The sequence below is a fragment of the Numenius arquata genome, chromosome 19 (assembly GCF_964106895.1).
Source record: "Numenius arquata chromosome 19, bNumArq3.hap1.1, whole genome shotgun sequence".
NCBI classification, from domain to species: Eukaryota; Metazoa; Chordata; class Aves; order Charadriiformes; family Scolopacidae; genus Numenius; species Numenius arquata.
The window spans coordinates 720,877-744,685 of record NC_133594.1 but is presented as its reverse complement, the minus strand read 5'-3'; the positions used below and the strand labels follow the sequence as shown (position 1 = coordinate 744,685).

The following is a 23,809-nucleotide window of genomic DNA, read 5'->3' as shown; positions in this document are numbered from 1 at the left end:
TTAAAGGGTGATTTCCAGCAAATCACCCCTTTGACTTGCTTACGATATTCATAGTCCTTAAAACCCACTTTTTAGAATTTAAATGCAACGTTTTATTTCAAATGGATTAATAGCGTGGCCTGCAAAACACATCATCCCTTCACATTTGATTCCAAATGGGCTTACTGCAAAATAAAAGGAAAAAAGCTTATTTCAGCCAGATTTTTAAAAATATGTGTGTAAACCTCTCCCAGTTTTTCCCCATGCTGAAGGTGAGCCCCGAGTGGAGCGGGAGAGGAGGAGGTTGACTTTCTGGAAGGGTTACAGACGAGATGTCCCCATGGTGCCACCACGGGGTGGAGATGTTCTGCTGAACATCAAGTTGGCACTTGCCCAGGTTGGTCCAGGGGGATTCAGCCAGGCGCAATGGCTGGTTCTTTGGGCAGCGGAGTGGGTGCTGCCACCCAGCCCCACACCAAAGACACATCCACCAATTTGAGTCCATCAGTCTTTGGTGTCAAGGTTATTTTTGAGATTTGCTCTGCAATTGCTGAGGGTACGAGCTGCACAACAGGGTCTTGGGCATCACACTGTGGTGGCCCTTCCTATTTCCATGGAGAGCTGAGGGATGTCAAATGGCTCACTTACAAAATCATGGAATGGTTTAGATTGAAGGGGACCTTAAAGATCATCTAGTCCAACCTTCTGCCCTGGGCAGGGACACCTACCTCCCACCAGACCAGGTTGCTCAAAGCCCTGTCCAGCCTGGCCTTGAACCCCTCCAGGGATGGGGCAGCCACAGCTTCTCTGGGCAACCTGGGCCAGGCTCTCACCACCCTCACAGCAGAGAATTTCTTCCTGAGATCTCATCTCAATCTACCCTCTTCCAGTTTTAAGCCATTACCCGTTATCCTATCGCAACAAGCCCTGCTAAAAAGTTTATCCTCATCTTTCCTGGAGCCCCTTTAAGGACTGGAAGGGGCTCTAAGGTCTCCCCGGAGCCTTCTCTTCTCCAGGCTGAACCCCCCCCAACTCTCTCAGCCTGTCCTCCCAGCAGAGGGGCTCCAGCCCTCCCAGCATCTCCGTGGCCTCCTCTGGCCCCGCTCCAACAGCTCCGTGTCCTTCTGATGTTGGTGGCCCCAGAGCTGGAGGCAGCACTGGGGGGGGGTCTCCCCAGAGCGGAGCAGAGGGGCAGAGTCCCCCCCCTCGCCCTGCTGGCCACGCTGCTGGGGATGCAGCCCAGGGTGTGGGGGGTTTCTGGGCTGCCAGCGCATGGTGCTGGGTCACGTTGAGCTTCTCATCCACCAACTCCTATATAGACTTTCCTGCAATAAGAACACGATGGCACTTCTTTATTGTTACACTTTTTCACTTTCACATACCGTGTACAATTGGAGGAAATTTTCCTCCTGTGCCGTGGCTGGACACGCCGTGGTCTCGGGCAGTGCGGGTGCTGGTGATCTGTGATGAAATCATCTCGCAGCCTTAGGACGGGCCGGGATTCCCTGCTCCTGGCGCTGAACAAGTGCTGAACAAAACAGAGCTGCTCTGGAGAGTTTTGTGACCAAGACGAATTGCTGGCACAGAAAATTTGCCAGTTAATTGCGTGTTTGGAATCGGGAGCGTGAAGGTGTCTCCTGTCGGCACCTTTGGTGATGATGGGCTTATTTAAGCATCCAGGAACCTCTAGGGCAGCTAGGTCTGATTTGGGTCAGACTTGCCTTGTTGTTCAGGTCTAATGGATCCACAGGAACTAGTCAGCCGTGGGCTTGCAGCAGCCCAGAACCAACTGCGCCAGCTCTGCCCATCTCCATGGGTGGGTTTTGAGTGTCTCCCCCATGGGAGAAGCCCAGGAGGTGCCTCCTCTCCAAGAGCATCTTGGCTGGTGGGAAACCATCTAGATTGAGCACTCTTACTTCTTGCAGTTCCTTTTGTTTCTTTTTTTCTTTCAAAATAAGGACACCCCCCCCCCCCAATGCTGGTGGAATCACACCGTCGCACATCCCTCTCTGTGCTCCTCATGGACTTCCTGTCCTTTGCACTGGTGTGTGCCATGACTTGAGAGAGTTGCTCATGAGAATTGCTCATGAAAAGAGGTCAAAAAGCTAGAAAATTGGCATTAGAAAAATCCTTTAAGGAAAAAGGGACAGAAGGGGAAAATTGGGCAGGGCAGACACACCCAGAATGGGGAAGGTAAACAAAAAAAGAAGTAAATAATGAAATAGCTTATTGGCCCCAGAAGGTGCTGTGCAGGCAGTTGGTGATGGTCGGGAAGCGCAGAAGCTGCAGTCACCATGTCACCTTGTCATTTATTTCCAGGAATTCACTCGCTCTACTCCAAATACAAATGCGAAAAGGAGCATAAAATGAATTGCACGCGTGACCCTTCGCAGAGTAACGCTTGGGTTGGGTTGGGTTGGGTTGGGTTGGGTGGTAAATCACACCAGGGCACCAGCCAACACCGGTGTGTGACCGGGAGTGAAATACGGCATCAGGACATGGATGTGCTTCAGGTTGGGAGCGTGGTCCCTGCGCGACGTGTTCCCAAAATGAATCTATATGTAAAGAAATCTTGCTTACACGGGGGGTGAATCACTCGGCAGTCTCAGTTTTGCAAAGTTGAGGTTGGCTACCTGCTTCCCAGATGGAAATATTTTAATTTTTGGTAATATTTAGGTAACGTTTGGTGTCATGGCTGGGTTGGTCCCGCAGATGGTGTCGAGGCAGAGTCAAGGTGGTGCCTTTAGCTTTGGTTTCTGCATTTTGGGGCTTTCCCGAGCACCCGTCCAGGTGACCTGTATATTCAGTGGGTGTTTTTCACCTGGAATTGTAATTGCAGGAGCCGGGGCCATTTCCCTGCCATTGGGGAACGTGGCTCCTGGGGTGATGCCTCCGGCGAGGGAGGCTGTGCAGAAAGCTCTTTAAGAGGAGGGGAACCCCGTCTCTGGGGGATCTCAGACAGCACCAATGCCCCAGCACCCCACGAGGTTTCTGCTCTGGCTCTACATTAAGTCTTCTTTTATTTTTTCCCTTTTTTTTTTCCCCTTTTTTTTCCCCCCTTTTTTTTTTTTGTACACACAGATCTAATCTTCTAGAAAATGCCCCGAAGGTTTGAGCAATCTACCAGTTGCAGGAACCCATAAAGCTTTTTTTTTTTTTTTTTTTCCCCCATTGTGTAAGCATGACAAATCATTAATTTTTGATTGATTGCTTTGAATTATGGGTGCTCTGACATCCTTTCTGTAGCTGAACAGCTGTATAACAAATGAACATATCAGTGCTCACAAAAGATTGGAGATCTAACAGAAGCAATTACATTGTCAGCTCCTCCCTTCTGGCTTTTCCCAGGCAATGGAGGGAGGAAATTTTTTAACAGAAATTCCTCAAGTGGCTAACAATAATAATAATAATAATAACAACAATAAAAAAAATTAACTTTTTGTAATTGAATTAGATTTTTATCTCTTCATTTCCAGTGGATTTCTTAAACCTTCAGAAGGCAGGATGTGTTTCTGCTTTGTGTAACTCAGAGAATCCCTTTGAACAAAATTTCACATGAAGAATTAAAAAAATAAAATCAAATTGCAATTTTTGGTTGCTATTCCTTTAAGATTTCAGAATTGCACCAGTGCACTAAATGTGACCTCCATAACTTTTAAATTAAGAATTTATGCTGGCTTGAAATTTATGAAATATTTCAGCATGAAAGAAAGCCTTTTTCCCTCAGGAAAATTGAGCAATAAATCACAGCACTCTCGATTTACTGCCCTACAGCCAGCCAAAGATAGGATTTTTTTTTTCCTTCCCCCCTTCGTTCTGAAAAAAAAAAATATAAAAAAAATGTAATCATATAAGACAGCTTAGCTGCTATCCTCCCACTCTCTAGAATTTTTAATTTCAGCTGTTTCTGCTTGGATTTATTTCCAATATTCCTGCTCGGCTTTTCAATTTCCTCAGTTATTAAATTTTAATTCAGTGCATTAGCATTTAAATTAAAAAAGGGTTTATTTTATCGAAATCGTTGGCTAGCCCCCATCCTGCTGCACATGAATTGCCTGTTTCTGCCATTTGCACAAAATGTGAAATGCAGCTAATATCTTTTAACTTGTATTTGCACAAATTCAGAAATAAAATTTCTGGGTTTGGAATAATATTGTCTTTCCAAGGAAGGCTCTCATCAGAGGAGGAGGCGAAAAGGAGGAGACCCTGGTTACTCCGTGCTGATGGCCCAGAGGGGCTCAATTAGGCAATTCGTTGCTAACGAAGGGAGGTGGGCTGGACCTGCCCCTCTGATCCAGGAGGACACAGCATTGAATTTGGCTATTTTTGCCTTATTTCCCTCTTGCAAATTGCATATTTTTGCATAGGAGGGATCATTACTTTAAACTTCGGTAAAGCGTGATAGAATAATTGCACGGGAGCAACTGGAGGGGGTCGGCTCAGAAAGTGGCCTCTGTGGTGGGGCTGGGGCTGAAGTCCTGCCTTGGGCTTCTGCAGACCTTCGGGGCACGACGTGTCCCACCAACACGGGGCACGAGTGGGACTCAGAATGGAAAAAACCCAGGTATTTTGGTGCAGCGAGCTGGCAAGAGAGTTTGGAGGATGTTCTTGCCTTTCTTCACCTAAACAGCCTTTTTTTTCTCCATGTTTTTTGCCCCTGTAGGCCGACGAGAGCAACAGCAGTGGGCGGAGGAGCTCTTCCAGCAGGTAGGTGGATGGTTTTCTCTGCTGGGGTGGGACGTGGTGGGCAGATTGGGTCTGTTTGGATGGGGCTCTCTGTCTCAGAGGGACCACACAAGAGGGATGAGTTGGGAGCTGTTGGAGCACAGTGTCCACACACCCTTTTTGGATTTTGCTAAAAAGATAGATGTTTTGGCCTTGGGGGTGGCAAGGAGAGGCAGTTTGCATGTAGTGTAGGGGGGGTACGGCTAAGTCCCCCCAGCCCCATGCCCATGCAGGGGTGCAAAGACCATCTCAGGATGAGGTTCTTGGATGGAGACCTGGGCCCGTGCTGCGGCAGTTGTGTGCGGACCCCCCTGCTCCCACAGGAGAGGAGAGGATGAGGGTATCCCCCCACCCCAACCCTCTCAGATCTCACCAAGGGGTATCCCTGCTGCTCCCACTCTGGTGGGTGTGGGACATGTCAGGATCCACAGAGGGGACTCTGCTGCAGGTGTCCTGTTTGCTGCCACCCCTGGTGCCTGGGGCAGTGGGCAGGGTGTCCAGGGCGGTGGGCAGCCCCCCGGCCAGCGTGTCCCGGCCAGAGACACACAGCCCTGGCATGAGCAGCAGGAGGAAAACCCAGCACAGAGGAGATGGAGGTGATGAGGTTGGGTCTGCCCTGTGCTGGGGCCTCTCCATCTCCTCCTGATGCTTTAGGGCATCTGACCTGGCTGGCTGTGCTGGGAGGCGCTAAAGATGGTGCTTCTTGGTCCCTCTTGGTCCCTTTCCTTCTCTGTCTGGTGGAGTCAGTGCAGAGCTGTGACAGCATGGAAGAAGGGGCAGCTTTCCTTCCTTGTCCAGACACAGATTCCCCGTAGCTGGGTTTCCTTTGCAGGGCAGCGCTGGGCACTGGGGAGGTGGTGGGAGCCCAGAGCAAAGTGTGGCTTTGGTGACAGTAGCATTTACCTGGTGCTCGAAGCCCGTTCCTGGTTGTCTGCCATCCACAAGCGAAGCGACAAACTCACCTCCCAGGTAAAAATAGGTGGAGATGTAGGAGATACAGATGCCAGGCTGGGAACAGGAGAAACGCTGAAGATGCACCAGGGAGGGGAGCGAGTGGGGGTTGGGCTGCAGCCGAGTGTGGAAGCATCCACCAAGAGTTGTAGAATATGGTTGGAAAGTCAAGGAGGTGCCACCACGTGGTGAGACAATGCACAGCTCGTCTAGGGGACTGCCGAGCACCTGAGGCACATTTGTGGGTTACATCAGGACAGGGGGACAGGGGACAAAGGACAGCAGAAAACCAGAGCCAGTTTGGCTGCTGTGGAAAAAAGTCCGCGTGGTGCTGGGGGCTCCACCGCGTCCTGGCATCACCTCCATCACTCCATATCGTGTTCTGTGCGGAGCGAGCCCACCGCCGGTGCACCAGACGGGGTTTGCTAGTCACCGCTGCCGGGCTCGGTACCTCTGCCCTGGCCAGGACAGGCCACCGGCGTCGTGGGGAGCGGACCCCGGTGGGACATGGGGTGTTACTCCGGGCTCCCACCGCCCTCGGCAGCGAAGCAGCGACCTCCAGTGCAGCTGCCTCCTGCACAGCTCCAGCTGCATTTCTGTCCTCCCCGTCGCATTCCAGTGATACCGTCTCTCCGCTGCCAGAGCACCCTCCTCGTCCCTCCGGAGGCTTGAAGGTGCTTTATCCATCAGGTGAAACACATCCTTCCACATTAAAACCCTGCCACCGAACGTGCAACGAGTGCTCCCCATGGCGACAGAGGTCCCTGCCCAGTGTCCCGGCTCTGCCGCTGGCATTTCAGAGTGAAATGTCCTCATTACCAGCAGCTTTTCGGTATGGATCGGATGGCTCTGGGGTGCCCGCTGGGCTGGGCTCGGCAGGCGTGGAAGGGTGGGAGGCAGATTTCAGGAGCAGAGCTGTCATCAAGTGTCCTACGTGGACGAAAACGTCTTTTTTCCCAGTTGTGGAATGGCCCATCAGCGTGGTCCAGCAGTGCGGGCTCTCGAGATGCTGGGAATTAGCCTGCACAAAGCACTGGAAGGAAAGCGACGTAGTCTGAGGAGCAAGGGCATAGTTTTCTTCCCCTAAATTCTTTATTCTGACTTTTAACTCAGTTTTGTGGCTCTCACTGGAGGGTTTTGCAGAGCAGGTGGGTGAGCGTGGTCTCCAGGTGGGAGCTGACCCTTTGGGGTGTCCCCTGTGGGTGCCGTCCCTTCCCGGGGTGCGGGATGTGCCCTCGGGGCGAGCACTCGAGCGTCCTCCTGGCCTTCCAGAGGGTACCTGAGCGCCCGTCGAGCAGCGGAGCTTCCTCCCCGTTGTCACTGTCATTTTGTGCCTACGTAGAGAAGAGTGAGACTGGGCATCGGTTTTTCTTTAAGAAAAGTGGTACCAAAATCCACTTCAGCATCTACCTGATTGGACAAGAGATGGTCAGAAAAAGGGAAATGAGCAAGTCTGTTTAAAAAAAAATAAAACAGAATAAAAATTTAACATTCCAAGAAAGCTCTGTCCGTGACTAAAGGTCGAAATTTGGCTTTGGTGAAATCTTTGAGGCTGTTCGTGGCTGGAGACACAAGGTGGATGTTTTTCAAAGTTGTTGCTGCTTGAAACTCGCTAATTGCAAACTACTGAGGAAGCTTTTAACGATTAATTTATATCGGTGAAAAATATAAGCAAAAGGCTGCCGGGACAACTCTATCTTTCTGCAACTTATTTTTTTTTACTATAGCATGCTCGGTCTTAATGTGACCGTGGTATTGGGTCGATACTATTTTTATTTATTTATTGTATTGAATTGATTTTATTCTGTTTCAAGTAAACGTTAAAAGCTCTGAAGGCAGAGGATTTTTATGATCTTATCACCCCACAGCTCTGCTCGGGCCTCTCTGCTGCCTTTGAAATAACAGGGTTCAGTCCGTGCAGCTCTTCACAGCTGAGAATTAGCGGTGGCAGAAAGCGCTCGCTGCTCTCCTGCCTTATTAACTCGCGTGGGGATCCTGTACCTCACCATACGCTTATTAATGGGAAATTTTAAAAAGTGAAGAGAGACTTATTAGGAGCATAGAAAAAAAACCCTTCCTTAAAGGGAGCTGGAAGAGAGACGGCTGTTTGCTTGGGAGAAGATGACAACCAAGAGACAACATAACAAAGCTGTGTGTGTTTTTGAACGCTCCAGAAAAGGTAGATCAGAGACTTCTTTCTTCCTTTTGCAAGGGAAAAAAAAAAGAAGAGACAGTCAACAAAATTAAAAGGCAGCAAATTAAAAGCCAATCAAAGGCAGGATGTTTTGGTGCATGATGGGCAGTTAGCTCTTGGAGTGCGTCGCCAGGAGTCGGGCGCTGGAGAGGGGCTCTCAGGGGACTCAACTGGAAGATGGCACCAGTGGGTGACGTGGGCTCTTGTGGATGTGACACGTCTCCTGGGGATCTCTTTCCCTGCTGCTCTCCACCGGAAAGGTTCTTGAATCTTCTTCTGAAGCCCCCTCCTGCACGTTGTGGACCAGATTCGGTACCACTCGCTGGTGTGAGGCCGGGTGACAGTCCTGGAGGGACCGGAGGGGAGTGTGGGAACGGCGCTGGGAGCTGCCGACCTCGGGGTAATCCCTGGGAGCTGCGTGACGCTGTTGTAAAACTAACTACTTACCAATAATTAATGTCAGCATTCAGATGGTGGGCTCTGGATCTCAACAAGAAATAATTGAAAAACCAAATGTGCAATTATGTCTGACAAGCAGCGTGTGCTTTTCTTGGTCACCAGAGCCTTGTGTAGTCATGTGTTAGACACGGTTTTATATAATTATTATTGTTTATATGGTGGGTGTCAGAGGAAGGAAGAATTTTAGTTTCAAGTCCTCCGTTGGCTATTTATTTTAAAGTCATTAGATTTGTTTTCAGACTTAACTACGCTTAATGTGCGAGACTCCTGCTGAATAAATCAGACCCTGATACAGGAACTGCATCTGTTTGCGGAGGGAACGGAGCCAGCTGGAAGCTCAGCCCCCGTCTGCACCAGGGCTGTCACCAGCCGGGGAACCCGCTCGCAGCACAGATGTAGCTCCACTAAAGCGTGTTCTGCTCCCAAAACGGAGGTAAAATCCCAGAGCTGCTGGGGTTGTGAGCTGTCTGTGAGGGCACGGATAGGTCTCATCAGAGACCCTGTGTCAGAGCTCCCAAAGAGGTGGGAGGTCTCTTGGAGATGGAGGTCCAGCAGAAGGGCTGGCCTGGAGGAAGCAGGGTGTCGTGCCAGGCAGGAGTGTTTTCAGAAGGTCCTTTAAGTTGGGGCATGGAGGTCTCCCAGCTCTGACATGATGCTGTTTCCCCTGGAATGCCAGACCAAGCCATGGTACTGAAGTAGTCTGGGCATTTCAGTCTCTAACTTGGAAGATGGGACTTTCCAGCTGGAGGAGATGGTACTGAGAAGTAGTCTCACCCACTTACTTCCTTCTCAGTTTACCCTTCTCCAGCCTCACTGGTGGCATCTTTCCCTCTCCTCCCCATGTTTCTTGGTCTGCCCTTTGCGGACACATCCTCCCGAGCAGTTCCTGTAGCCCAAGGGATGCTGTGCCCTGGGATGGCACCAGCTCTTCTGCAGCCTCCTCTCCCAGCTGACCAGTCTTCACCAGGGCCCCAGCATTCGGGGATGACAACCTCCATGCATGCCCAAGCTGGAAGTTGTGGTCCTCCTGACTTTGCGAGAAGGCTCCACACCCCGTGGTGGGACAGGCCAAGGGTTGAGTGTTTCCAAGAAGCAAAATGATTTAATTTGTTTCCCCTTTCTTTAAAAGGCCACTTGTGGGATTTTCAGTCCCGGAGTGTGAAGAGCTTCAGACTCATCCTGCGTCAGAAAGAGAAGAAACTATTAATAATTAGGCGAGGTATTTAATAAGCCGTGGTGCTCTCTGAAGTGTTCTCACCATAATCTTCAAAAAGAAACAAACCAACCAGCACAAACCCCCTGCAAAAGTCCCCTCTGGCCGATTTAAGAGAAGTGGATAGTAGGCTGTGTACTATGGCCAGCAGAGAGGCTGTGGGAAACCCAGGCAGGTTCCTTGAAACCCGAAAGAAGGTCAAATGTACCCATAAGAAGAGATGACAGTGCTCAGACACATCCTGGCTCCTGTGGGACCCACGTGTTTTCTGTGCAATCCACACCAGTTTGCCAAACGCTGGAGCCTTGGAGGGCTTCAGATGGCGTGAGGTGGAGAAACGTCCCTTTCTGGAGCCAGAAGGCATTGAGTCATGGTAGCTACAATGTCCTCTGCAAAGCAGAGTTACCAGGAAATCGTTTTCCTTGGGTCACCCCTCTCCTGGCCAGCTCGGGGTTGTTCTGATAATGGCATGGAGCCTCAGAGCTTCTTTGCGTTCAGTGCATCTCCAGCAGCAGGACATCTGCCACCTCAGTTGTATTGCTCCTCAGCTGGGGGGTTCTCCCAGTCCCAAGGTCCCGTATCCTCTTCTGTCCATCTTTTCCTGTTGCTCATTTTACCCCATTCATCTTGCGGCCGGGTCGGTGGCAGGGTCCAGCTCCTCATGGCCATGTTGGGGGGCATTTGCAGATAGTTGTCACCCCCTCAGTCATTTCCTAGTCAAGCAGCAGAGAGCTCTTTCACCGATATAAATAAACCCTTAATCTATTCTCTTTGTTTTTCCCTGAATTTCTTTGTCTCTGTTGACATTTCCACGCTTGAAAATTTAAAGATGCTGGCAGCTATTCTATTATCATCTTAAATTTAGTTTTTAACCTGCATCATTTGTATGTCGCGTTTTTTATCTGACTGAATTCTTTTGCTTTTGGCAAACAGTGCGTGTTTGTTTTTTGTTGGATAAGCCAAATTTTTTTTATATTTGGTTAGACTTTTCAAACCATCCTCAAGATATTCCTAATAAGGACTGAAGGGAATTTGTTTTGCTAATACCTTAGGAATTCTTTGTGGCTCTTGACTATTGTTCTGGTTTGTATTTTAGTGTTCAATTTCTAGAGGAGAGGCAGCCTGATTTGGTCCTGTAGTTTTACCTTTTCTGAAGGATTTGGAGCTGCCCAGCATCCCTTGAGGAATGCACGCACGATTAAATTTCTCTTACACTTACTGAAGCGGTGTTTGTTGTCAGGAAAGGTTGTGTGTTTTAGTAGACCAAGATAATTGGAAAAATTATGCTGCTTTGTTTGTTTGCTTTCCCCAGATTTCAGCACTGACACCGCATCACACCACACCACCAAGTGCCACATTAGTTATTTGGGGGTTTTTGGAAGCCGATGCCCCCTTTTTTAAGAGCTTAGAGACAGTGATCACCAAGTGATCCTACTTGAGGCATCTCCCTTCTAAAAGGCCTTTAGATCCTTCAAAATTTATGAACTGCATAACGATATTGGTATTTATTGACCAGGAAAACCTAAATGGCAGTTACTATTATACTTCTGCCTGCAGGAGGATGTAGTCTCATGCTCTGATTTTGGTTTATTCTGGGAGGAGAAAGCAGAAAACTTGAATGTCTGCCAGATAAGGACAGGGCTTTGGGCCTCTTCTCTTGCCTCAGAAATTTTCCTTGCATGTCTTATTAGTGTGATGGCCCCAAATCTAATTGCTTGGTCTGCAGCATGGGCCTCAGAGCCTTGGAGAATTGCACATTCATCCTGGTTAGCTTCAACTTATTTTGGTCAGTCTGTAAGTGATCAGTGCAATCAAGAAAATAATGTATGGCAAAGGGTGGATCCAACAGCCTTGTGAAGAAAAAACAACCACTCAACCAAGGACACAGCCCATAGGACCATGGACCAAACGAGCAGAGAGATTCGAGGTTAAACTTGCAGCATAGCAGTGACCTTGAAGTCCTTGAAGCATGAGGTTCACATGAGCATGTTGCATGTGGAAGATGCCCTGAAGCTCTGACCAGCTTTTTCTTTTTTTCTGTTCTTCAACAAGTCTTCACTGCGCTTCCACTGGTGGAGGAAGGAATTCTCATTCTCTAAAACAACTTCAGACAATGAGTGCACAGGTTTTTCCTATCACGTTTGCTTTTGGCAGTTAAACCCCACACTTTGAGAATATACAGTGGCATCTTGGAAAGTGATAATTGTGAAGAGAACTGAAATCTCCTGATGGAACATGAGTGACCGTGAACTCCTTATACAACTCTGTGACCAAGAGAAAATTTGGGGTTTAGACACATGCACCAGCATGTGCTGCCACCCTGATTGTCATTCAGAGTGCTGGTGGCACTTTGTCCTGCTCCAGTGTCCATGCTTCGAAGTGTGGGCAGGCTCCCAGATGCTCATGGAAAGAGTCAAGAACTAGAAGGCCTGTTTTAGCCTGTATATGGTGTACATTAAGGAATTGTGTTTGCTTTGCTTCATTCCAGAGACAGCAGAAGATGTTACTCCCTCCTCTGGAGGGGTGATTTCTGGTAACAGAATCCCTTTTCCAACAAACCAGTTGGAGTGTGGCTCAGTGGCTGGAGGCAGCAATCCATGTTGGGAGTACAGTGCCTGTTCTGGAAAATAATTGCTCAGAGGAGAGACTCAGAAATGTGATGGTTACTCCAGCACTTTACACATCAAAATCGAGGCAGAAGCTGCAGATGTGGTTTTAAGAGAGGAATGGCTCCAAGAGCTCTGACACAGGAGGTTGGATGAGTAGGTCGGTCTCTTTGGCTTTCAAGTCTGCGAGGGAAGATCTGAAAGCTGAGCAGGAGGCATGGAGACTAGAAGCAGAGTGTTCAGCTGTAACACTGGAAAAAATAGCTCCCGTCTTTTTTCTCTTTTAATACTGAACTTGAAAATATTTTGCCTGGTAAAGTCTGCAAAATAGAGGTCCCTAGTGAAGGACACCAGGTGGTTCCTCTCCTTCCTGACCTGCTCTACCCCCCTCCTCCCAGTGTGAGGCATGGTGCCCACGCAGCTGGGCTGCTCCAGGGAGCAAAGGAGAGCCATGGGCAGGGGGTACGAAGGCTGCCACAAATAATTTATAAGACAAGCAGATTTTAAATTTACATCTTTCTTTTTCGGTCCCTGCTTGCATCATCTTCATGTAAAATGAGAGTGCATTTACATCTGTTCTGCCCATTCCACATCCCTCAGCTCCAGTCATGGCAGGAACCTTCTGGTTCTTTTAAAACCATGGCAAACATCTGTAAATTGAGCCCAGTTTCAGCCTCCCCCATTTTTTGTTTCCTTTCCTTTCTGACAGCTGAGGCCTTTGACTTGGCATGGGATGAGCCAGCTGCACGGTGGCTTCAAGAAGATGAGTTGTAACATCATACTGATGGTATTGTCCTGGTGGGCTCTGCAAAGCAGGTTCCTTCAAGTGCCCACTGGATGGTCCTTGTTATTGCACTCCTCTGAACCTCTTTGGTTCTGCAGCCCAGGAGAGAGCACCAAGGACCGTACAAGAGTGGGTTTCAGTGGTGTAAATGGGCACAGGGGAGTTGGGTATCACCATCACTGATCTCATCAAGGCATTAGTGAAGTGTCTGGTTCTTTCAGCTTGAGTGGTGTCCAGGAAAAAACTGAAGATGCTCCACATTTGCTACCGGGGCAGAAGAGCCTTGTTTGTAGGTGTTGATTCAGAGCGGTATGTCCTCCTCCACATTTGTTTCCTTTTCCTCTCCTTTTGAGGAGAAAATACACAGGAGCTGACGTTGAAGACTGATTCTCCACTGATCTCACTTTGCCCCTCCCAAAAAGCTCAGCAGGATGTGTGCTATAAAAATAGCCTCATTAGAAGCCATCTGAGTACATATGCAATCACAGATCACTCAAAAGGGAGCACAGAGCATGCATGTTTCTGTTGCTGTCTTCAGAGAATTACATGACAAATTATTCCTAGCTGGAAGAAATGTCCTTTTATAATTGGGGTTTTTTCTCATTCTTTCATAAGGGAGGAGTGTGTGTTTTTTAAGTAGCTTTTAGTCACTTTCATTATTTATGAGAATGCTACTCCAGATCAGAAAAAGCAAACTGCAAACGCGAGTTTCTTCTGGCTGCAGCAGCTGACGGGCCCCATTTGCTTTCAGTCACTGCCGGTTCCACTTATCACAGCCAGGGAGAAACGCTCTCCACAGATGGAAATGGTACCATATTGCAGCTCTTCGGTTTGCACCCCCTTCTCCTCCTTTCTTTCTGTCACAGGAGACCGGCTGAAAGGAGGTCCACTGGCCTCATGGGTAGTGTTGCCCTGCAGAGCAGTTGGATGTGGACAGTCAGCTGTTGCCTTTGGTCCTTCCATCTGGAAGAGCTCCTTGCGTTGCCCTCATGTTGCTTCTTGTGCTGATGCCAGCGAGGCATCATCCAGGCTACTCGGCTTCATCGCCAAAATTGTATCGCTTGCATAGTCACAGAATCACAGAATACTATGGGGTTGGCAGGGACCTCTGGAGATCATCCAGTCCAACCCCCTGCCAAAGCAGATCCACCCAGAGCAGGTTGCACAGGAATGTGTCCAGGCGGGTTTCAGTGTCTCCAGAGAAGGAGACTCCACCACCTCTCTGGGCAGCCTCTTCCAGGGCTCTGCCACCCTGACAGAAAAGAAGTTCTTCTTCATGTTTAGATGGAACTTCCCATGTTTGTGCCCGTTACCTCTTGTCCTGTCCCTGGGCACCACTGAAAAAAGACTGGCCCCATCCTCCTGACACCCACCCTTTAAGTATTTATAGGTGTTAATGAGGTCCCCCCTCAGTCTTCTCTTCTCCAGACTGAAAAGACCCAAGTCCCTCAGCCTTCCCTCACAAGAGAGATGTTCTAGTCCTCTCATCATCTTTGTAGCCCTAGTCATTTGTCCATATTATCTTGCTGCATCATCCATCCATGCTAAAGCTTTTATGAACTATCATGGGCGTAGGACCAAGGGACGCTGTACCTAAATGGGCCCAGGAACCCATTTTCACCCTACCTTTCCGGTTCCCCACGATGAGTCTTCATCAAGGCCTCCTTAAATCTCTTCTGCCTTCACATGCTTGTATTTGACATGAAAGTGGCCGTAACGTCATCGGAAGATGAAAGTCTGATGATCAAAGCAGGCAGCAATGTTGAAATGAGCATTGTGAGATGGCAGAGCTGGTAATACAGTAATTGGCTACGTGGCCTACTTAGTCACAGGAGTGATACATGCGAGTGCAAGGTTTGTTTGCCTCTTTAATGTTTAAAACCCATTGAGTCTGTTCTGGAAAATGAAACTACCTTACCTGTAGGAGCAACCAGGCACGCCATTGAGTGACAGTGTGAGCAGCGTGTGGTCCCAAGGCTTCTGCCTCCTCTCCTTGGCAAGGAAGAGCCTCTTGGATTGCCAAGCTCAACAGCTCATTAGAGACAAGACATTAAACAGCAAAGGAGGTTGATATTCCCCAGGAAAGCTCAAAGACATGGAGCAGAAGTTAGATGCACCCTGTGGAAGGAGGTAGGGATCAAGCCAGATGTGCCTGTGCGCTCTGCTAATCTCTGCTCTGATTCCTCTGAGAAGTTTTTGTCCTGTGCAAACAGTGCTTCATTTGAAGGAGGTCCTGTCCCCAGGGAACATCACGCCATGGATGTTTAATGCAGGTTGGACCTGCAGAGGGACCTGCAGAGGGCAGCTGATCCCTGGGGGGCCACGCTTGAACACTAAAACTGCATTGTTTCATCCAGAAAAGTGATGGCATGAGGCTGGGGACTGCATTCAGAGCCACCAGGAGACGGATGGCTGTAGGTACCCAGGAGTGGGATCTGACTCTGGGAGGTTCTCCCATAGTTCCTGTGCACTGCTGTCTCCACCAAGTGGAGGCTCTGACCACATCACCGGTACCAGTGTGTGACCCAGCAGTGCCCGCAGGAGTTCAGAAGATGGGGCTGATCTCTGGGTTAGCACTGTGTGAGCTCTGTGCCTCGCCAGCGCTCGGAGACATGGTCCACCTCATGGTTCGTGTTGGGGAGTAATTCTGCTTCCAGACCAGGCACCGATATTTGAGTTAGCCGATGTCGCAGAAGCTGCATACTTCTCTCTGTGTGCCCGCGCCCAAAACCAGTAGGACTTCCAGCCTTGGGATCTGCAGAACTGAAAATCCACTCCTATTCTTCCTCATCCTCTTTTTGACACCTTTCCAGCCGTTGTGTATCACCTCCGGCGGTGCTGCGAGCAGGGGAGGGATGGCAGAACCAGGTCTGGACACAGCAGTGCTGGGGCCCGATTTCGTCCCTCCACCAGGCAGAGTGTTCTCTGTCACTGTGGCTCTTGGGGGGAATTTCTGGAGAAGAAGCGTGTTCTGGATCTGCTGCTGCTTTATCCTCATCTCTAGTTGGAAGCTCTTTGTGCTGCTCAGAAGTGCAGCGTCACGGCCTTGCAAGGGATGCAACAAGGGTCCAAAGGGGTGGTAAAGGAGTGATGCTTTCCTGGGTCACCTCTCCTGGCTCAGCGTGTCTGTCCCCTCCTGGCTTGATGCAGTGCTTGATGGAGACTGTGGCAAATGTCTCCTAAGTGAAACCTGGTTCTGCTGTGGCTGTGCCTGTACCCTCTCCATCCCGTCTGAAGTTTTTGAGTATTGATAATTTCCTTTTCTTTCCTATTTTGCTCCCATGATGCTGGTACTGTGTCCTCAGCCAAACCAAGAGGCTTCAAACTCTGCTGCCCCGTGAGGATCATTCCATCAGCCCACCTCCCCCCTGCACCCTGGCAACAATTATACCCCATCTGACACAGCATCACTTCAGCAAATTGAGCTTCAAACCCAAGAAGCCTGAGCTGATCCTAGTTTTGCTCTGATGACAGGAGCACTAACTGGATTTTATGTGGCACCAGAAGAAAGTGGCCTCCATGGATGATGCTAGTTCTTGCTAGGAGAGCTGTTCTTCCACAATTGCTGCCTTCTCTCTCCAAAGCTGCGTAGCCCCCAGCAGAGACCCTGAGAGAGCTTTTCGAGAGTTCAGATGTGCTCCGGGGGGTGCAGTGCTGCTCCGTTGGGTGTATTGCCATCTGCAGCAGCAGCTCTCCTCAGCCCTGCACCTCCTGGCCTGGGTTGGGATCCACCTTCATGCTTGGGGAGCTTTTTGGTTGCGGCGTCCAAGTAGAATGAGAGATAGAACTGTCACTGGACAGTAGCCGTGCGAGTGATGATCACTGTGACACTGTGCTGTTGGGAACCACTTTCTCTGTCACCGCTTGCAAGGACTGGTTAAGAGTTGATCCCATCGCCTGTCAGGAGCTTGTTTTGTAGTCTCCAGACAAGTTCTTCTGGGTAGTCTGTCCATCAGTGTTTTGAAGGCTGTGAAGATAGAGATGAGGAACATACTCTCCACATACAGGGAAGGTTGGAGGGGTCCATCACCTTCACTTGCTGTTACCAACAGCTGGTGATGCTCCTCTCATGCATCATATGAAGTAACCAGGGTCTCCTGGCTCGCTCTCCCCTCCCTTCACCCATAGGAGAAGAAAAGAGGGCTGGGACTGTGCTGCTGTTTGATTACATTTACTTAAAGGTATTTTGCAAAACCGTAGTGTTCCTCTGGACGCTGAGCTGGAGAGAGTCCAGTTGAACGTTGGCTAAAGCTTGACATCAGCCAGTGGCTAGAAAACCTCTGCGAGATAGGAAGTAATGAGTGACATAAGAACACAGCTCTTCCTAATTAAGCGAAACAGCAATGAAAAAGGTAGTTAAAACTACTCTCGGGTGGTGTGGGACTGGTTCCCAGTCTGGTGCGGGTGAAGAACGAAGCTTGTGTTTGGTGATGGTGTTTCCTGCATTTCCTCACGCGGTCGGCACGCTGGGGTCCTTGGTGCTGTGAAACGGGATCTGGCTTGTGCAATAAAGTGCCGGCACCTCAGGGTGTCAGCAGAGGATGCGGACGGTGTCCTGGGGCTGCCGTGGCAGGAAGGGGTAGGAGCGGGGTGCGACAAGGGGGTGCTGCCAGACATGCAAGTACCAGCCCTTCTTATATGTGTACATGCATATATATGTGTGTGCATACACAAACACACATATTTGTGTATATATATATGTATTTTATATTTATAGATACATATAATCCGGGAAAAAAAATCTTAATGCTTATAATTTATTCTCTTTTCCCCACCGTGGCCGTGGGTCTGTGCAGGGCTCTGCTGGGTCCCTGGGCAGTGGGGTGCCGGGGTCCCCTGGCCTGGCGTGGGGTGCCGGGGTGCAGGACAGGGAGCCCTTGGGGCTGCGGGGTCATCCCCTGGCCACGTGGTGGGTACGTCAGTACCCGTTCTGTAACCTGGGTACATCTGCTGGCTGCAGATTTCTTCTCTCCTAGAAAGAATCAGAAGACAGAGAAGGTCTCTGTTTGTTGTAGATTTGTTTTAAGAGTGCTGTAAAAGTCCAGTGGTCCTGTGTTTTTTGTGGTTTTGCTTATTTTGCTTTTGAGAGGATCTGGAGGCTCCTTTCAGGTCATCTGTACCATGAAATCATGCAGAAGACACCTGCTGAGGTATTTGGGGCTGGTTTCCTTCTGTACACCGAGTACCATGGGGCAATGTCAGAGGAATAGTATTGCTTTTAATTAATATCTGCAGGTTTCGGTCCCAGCTGTGAGCAGACAGCCCAGCCGGGAAGTTACTTTCTTGGCAGAGATGGATCCAGAAAGCGAGTGTGACGAACAAAGTTTTTGAGGGTCCATCAGTCTGGTCTAATAATTTATATATTCCTACAGCTTCAGGCCACCAGCTCTGGCCAGTGCACATCTGTATGGAGACCAGTAACCCAGGGCCAGCCAGATATGGACACTCTGGGTTTGAAGACTTGGAGAGATTTGTTCTCCCTCAGTGCATCCTTTGGAAAACAGTTGTTCCAGTGGACCACCATCCATGCTAGTATTTTATGCCTCATTTCAACTGGTTCCAGCTTCCAGCGATGAGCTCGTTCTCTACTCTTCCCTGCCAAATTAAAGACAGACAGTATTTTCTCCCCGTGAAGATGATAATGTGCTGCAATCAAATCATCTCTCAGTCTTCCTTTTGGCATGAGAAACAGATAGAAGTTGTTTGGTCTCACACAAAGTCATAAAATATCTTTTCCCAGTCTCAGACCATTTCAGTGCCTCTTTTTTTGAACCGTCTCCAGCTTTTCTAATCACCTTTTAAAAACGAGGGCACTCAGTCTGTGTGCAGCAGCGCTGGGACTGGCTTCACCACGGCTTTGTACAGGGAGAAAATAACCTTCTTGTTCGATCTCAGACGCATGTATCTGAAAATTGCCTTAGTCCTTTAGGTCAGAGTGTGGCTCTGTGTGGCTGCGGTGTGACCTGCCTGCTGGGATCACAGCTGAGCACCGGGGGTGCGGTTCGTGGGGGCACCCGTGATCCTGGACACGTTTGACTACGCCACAACTTCTGGGTTTGGGCAGAGCCAGGGTACGGGGCGATGGATCCGATGGCATTGGTCCCCCTTTCACTCTCTGTGGGTCACCCGTCATTTTTAGCAACAGCGATGCTGAATTTAATTCTGGAGCGTGAATAAATCTGCCCCACATCAGCCCTTGCAGGTGCCCTGTGGAAAATACCCCTGCTCGGGAGCGATGCCCGTCGAGGAAGGCGTTCTGCCTCGCAGCCCTGTGCCGCATCCTGCTGCTCTGGTTTCTACCCGAATGGGACGCGAGGCAAAGCTGGGCGCTGGCAGAAGGTCTCTATGTTCTTACCCAATTTATAATCTCCTCGGAAAGCTGTGTCTTTAGCCTCACTACTAGTTGTATTAGCTTTTAATTCCACGTCGCTTGGCTCCTGCATTGATTTTTCTGTTGTTTTTCCAAGATTGGCAAATGCAGGTTTCTGTACCGTCTGTAACCGAGGCACTTGCCTTCCCTTTAGGTACAAATCCGCCTTTCAATCCCTGCTTTCACCTTTCTGCCTGCCGATGGGAATTGCACTGCTTTGCTTTTGATCTTCCTCCACTGTTTTTTTTCCCCCGACCCTGTTGCTTTTGCTGCCTTTATCAGTGTTTTTGTGCTTCACACCTCCTCAGTTTGGTTGACTTGCAATTAATCCCACCCTTTGCTGATTGCTGAACGTTTCCTACTTCAGCGCCTGCCTTTCCCTTGGCGTTGGAAGGGGTGCTTAGCCACGCCGCTGTCGGGTGAGATTGATGGACCCTTTGGACATCCAATAATATTACCATAAAGATTGTCCAGTTTTCAACCACATTCTCTCTGTCTTAATTCATCTTTCTCACTTGTAAAAGCCCTGTATGATTTTGGGAGCACGGGTGTGTGTGTGTGTGAGGAGGATGGGAATGAGTGGGGAGGCAGGTCAAGGCTAATTCTCGCTGTTTAGGGGCTATTAATTGTACGTTTCATTCTGTAATGAGAATGAAGGGATGAATAATAAAATATCTGGTGATATGATGTGACTGACTCATTTTGAAATAGCAACTACATGTCCATGTAGGAGGTTGTGCAGTAATTATTGCAGAAGATTCTTCTCTTCGTTCATCTGCTCCTCTGGTCTCCATCCTCCCCAGTTACCCACTGGGCACTTCGCCTGCAGTCACAGCATTTTGATTTCTCTACCAGCTTCATAACCCCTATCGGAAACCATTGCAAGTGTTAGTTTTCTCACATTCATACTTTGTTCTGACTTTTATGAAGTTCCAAGCAATGGGATTTCCTTCTCTTTCGCTATTGCATGGTCTCATAACTCTCATCCATAAGTATTTTTTACTTAATTTTTTCTATTACTTCTGCTTAAAATGTTTTCAAACACCTTCAGCTGTTCCATGTGTTTACATGACTCTAAATATGTCACAGTCTTAAAAGTTTCTGTTTCTGGGTTGTCTAAACTATTGTTATGTATTTAGTTCTTCTGATTTCTGCACAGACTGAACCAGCAATTATTTTATCTTTGCATTGCATGATGGAATTTATTAATAACGAGTCTTAAAAACAGGGAGCCCATAACGATTGGTGGGAAGGTGGATTTGGAAGAGGCTCTACCCTCTGGATCATTACCTGGTCCTCATCTGTCGTGCTCAAAGTCTGACTTTTGCTGATGTTGTTCTACAGCTTGGGGGGGTCCAGTTTCCTTCCTGCTTTTAAGGGGTTTTGAATATTTATTTATTTAGATTGTTTTCTCCCATGAATTTCCAGCCTTCGCTTTCCAAGATGAAAACACACACTTTTTCCTTCATCTGCTTCTAAGTAGACTGGACTCCTCTTTTCTTCCCCCTGCCTTTCCCCACCCATCACGCTTTGTCTGTCATCTTTGATAATTGTATCTGTCCATAACATAATAGTCGCCCTAAATATCATTGTACTAGAGATGATCCCCTTTGATCATCACCGTGTATGTTAGATAAGGCCATACGAATACCATAGGATGTCCAGTTGCTTTGAAGGGTTAAAAGAGAGGATGCGATGGTAGATTAACCCATGGAGGATTGCACAAGGGTGGGGATGGCTCCAGATTAAAAATGTCAGGAGGATATGGCTTTTCTTTCGCGTGTGTGGGCTAGTCTTGGCATAATATTTGATGGCATTGTGCTTCTGACCTGATAGGAACCAGGTGAAATTCTGTGCTCTTGGTTAGTGTGTTAATGACTATAGTTTGTGATGATTAAGGTTATTTTCATTACTAGTAAATGGTTTTATTACTTTTGTCTGGTTAAATTTTAATTACTTACCATATATGACAGACAAGTATACCTACCCATACTTATTTTAAATAAATTGCATTACAAGAAAGTACTTTTGATTATGTCCTAGTGATTAGAAGGTGGGCACGTGACAACAAGGATTCATGTTTTCTCCTCTTTTCTCCTCATTCAGGGAGTGTTTGAAGAGGAGCCCGCGGAGCCCGAAAGCAGAGGGCTCCGATTCGGTGACATCTCAGTCCTCACCCAGTGAAGAGGCTGGAATGATGACTGAGGTGAAGGTGAAAACAGAGGTACCAGATGACTATATCGAAGAGGTGATCTGGCAGGATGACACCAAAGATTCCAAGAAGAACATAAAAGATGGGCCAGGAGACGTGCCCGCGGAGATCTGCGTGGTCATAGGTGGGGTCCGCAACCAGCAGACGCTCGGTAAGCTCGGAATAATGTGTCCCATCAGTCGGTTCCTTGAGTCTGTGGTGTTGGGCAGAGGAACGAAGTTCTGGAGAGCGGTTCCTGGAAGCTTGGCTCTGCCAGGGGTACCAAGAGCCAAGGTGCACATCAACCTGGCTTGAGATTATTGACCTTCTTTAGCTTTTGCTGTCTATTTGCATCTGGTCATCACTAAAGACTCAACCAAGCTCAGGGCAACTGTGAGAAAAAGCTTATTATCTTCTTTTGACGTGTTAAATGACTTGCCCATCAGTCATGTGCAGAATTCATGGTGAACCTAGGGCTGGGGGTAGGTACATGGGGTGTAGATGAGAAGGCAATTGGGAGGAAGGCCTCAGAAAAAGTTGAAATGCGTTGAGGCAAGTTGCTGTGAGGAAAATGGCTGCTTTGCGTGAATAATTAGATTTAGCTCAAAAACAGGTTTTACAGGTCACTGTTTGTTTTTCTGGTTGCTAGTAATGTATGGGGAATAATTTTGACTTTTGGCTGGCTGTGATGTGCCACTTCCAAGATCGTGCTTCCTATCCCACCCCATGTAGAGCTGTCATGAGAAGAAGCTTTTTCTTTCTTTCTGTGAACATCAGACCGTCCTCTCCTCCTGCTCCAAGGAAAGGGTTTTCTGTGGGATCCCAGAGAGGAACTGGAGGAACTGCTCTTGCTAAAGAGACTCCTCTGTTGGCTCTGACATGGAGCAGGTCTCGGCAGTGACTTTGAGAGCCAAAGGCAGTTGCTGATGTAAAGAAGGAGCAGTGGGTCCCATGTTTCCTTTGAGGAACTCAGGAGAAAGCTCATTTGCGCTGCCCAGTGTTGCTGTTGGGGTTGGTTTGTCTTTCAGGAAGAGAGAAAAGAGGTGATGATCTTAGATTTTGTCCTGGGTTTTGATTGATCACTGTCAATGTTGTTGGAAAGAAACTCTGGAGAGTGTTGTTAGCTGGTGGCTGTATCTGGAGCATCGTTTTCCCTCCTGTCCTCTTTTCCCCAGTAGGACAACCACGAAGAGGGGCAGAGTTAGAGGTCTCTGCTACTTATACAGAGTTAAAACACCTAGGGAAAGCCTAAGAAGTCCATAACGATCTTACAGTTTGGAGGAAATACTCTGTGTATACTTAGAGCTTTTGTGCCCACACAGCTCTTGAGAGGTTGGTGACTGCATGGGCAACCCTGAAACGCGGAGGTGTCCCTGGCGCCCCGGGAGGGATGGGTGAAGAGATGACCACTGATGCAAAGGACCTTCTCCTTAAGCTGTGGTCACTGGCTTTTGATGAAAGCATCAGCAGATTGGGACTGTCATGTAGGACCCCATCATCCCCATGGCTTCTGGCTGGGCAGCAGCAGCTGCTCTGCAGATGATGTCCCCTGAGTGTGACTATATAGTAGTGAAAAGGGGGGAATGGGCTTTTGCTATTGGCTAACTTGGATGTACACCAACATGTCCTACCTACTAAGAACTTTGGGGACAGGCTGGAGTGAGAGGCGACACTATTCAAGGTGGAGGCACCATGGGGAGAGGGACAGAGAGTTATTGACAAGTTAACAAGTGGTGGTTGAAAGCTGCAGAAAGTAAACTGGAGAACTTCTATCTGGAAGGGCCTTTTTAAATGAAAAATGTGCATCATATTTGTTATTTTATAGCCTCGTGCTGGGTTTCTTTAAAGGCAACTTGGTCCTGAGGCGATTGGCAGTTGGCGGCCGATTCCTTTGTGAAAAGAGCCCTGTAAGTGCCCCTATTCATCCGCCATTCACATAACTCCTGCTTGTTGGGGAGGTGGCTCTGAATAACTTTTCTGTTTGGCCACCAAATACTGTGCTCTGTGTGGAACCGACTGTGGTGCCCAGATATCAGTTCCTTGTGGTTTCTTGAACTGGCTCCCAGTCAATTCTTCTGGTCCCCTCCATCCCCCCGCAGAAACCAGAGCCAGGCACTATTTCCATTGCTGCAGACATCTGTGGAACTCGCACAAGAACCATCCCTCACCTGCTGCTTCCCTGGCCGTTTTGGCTGCTGCTCTGGAACAGCCTGAGATTGCGAACATCTGAAGGCGCCAGTGCCTCCTACCTCCAGAGCAAGGGCTTCATGCTCTCTGCTGCTGCTCACCAGCTCAGTTGCTCATCCCAGCTCAGTTGCTGCTCTTCGCTTGTAGCGT

General features: G+C 48.7%; 1 protein-coding gene across 1 annotated transcript in view; it reads left to right on the top strand.

Moving 5' to 3' along the window:
• ZNF618 (zinc finger protein 618) overlaps positions 1-23,809 on the top strand; it is a 174,302-nt gene that overhangs the window by 80,950 nt on the left and 69,543 nt on the right. The window contains exons 3-4 of the mRNA XM_074161371.1: positions 4,643-4,686; positions 21,388-21,644. Coding sequence (XP_074017472.1) covers positions 4,643-4,686; positions 21,388-21,644 — 301 coding nt within the window. The remainder of the gene's footprint in view (positions 1-4,642; positions 4,687-21,387; positions 21,645-23,809) is intronic.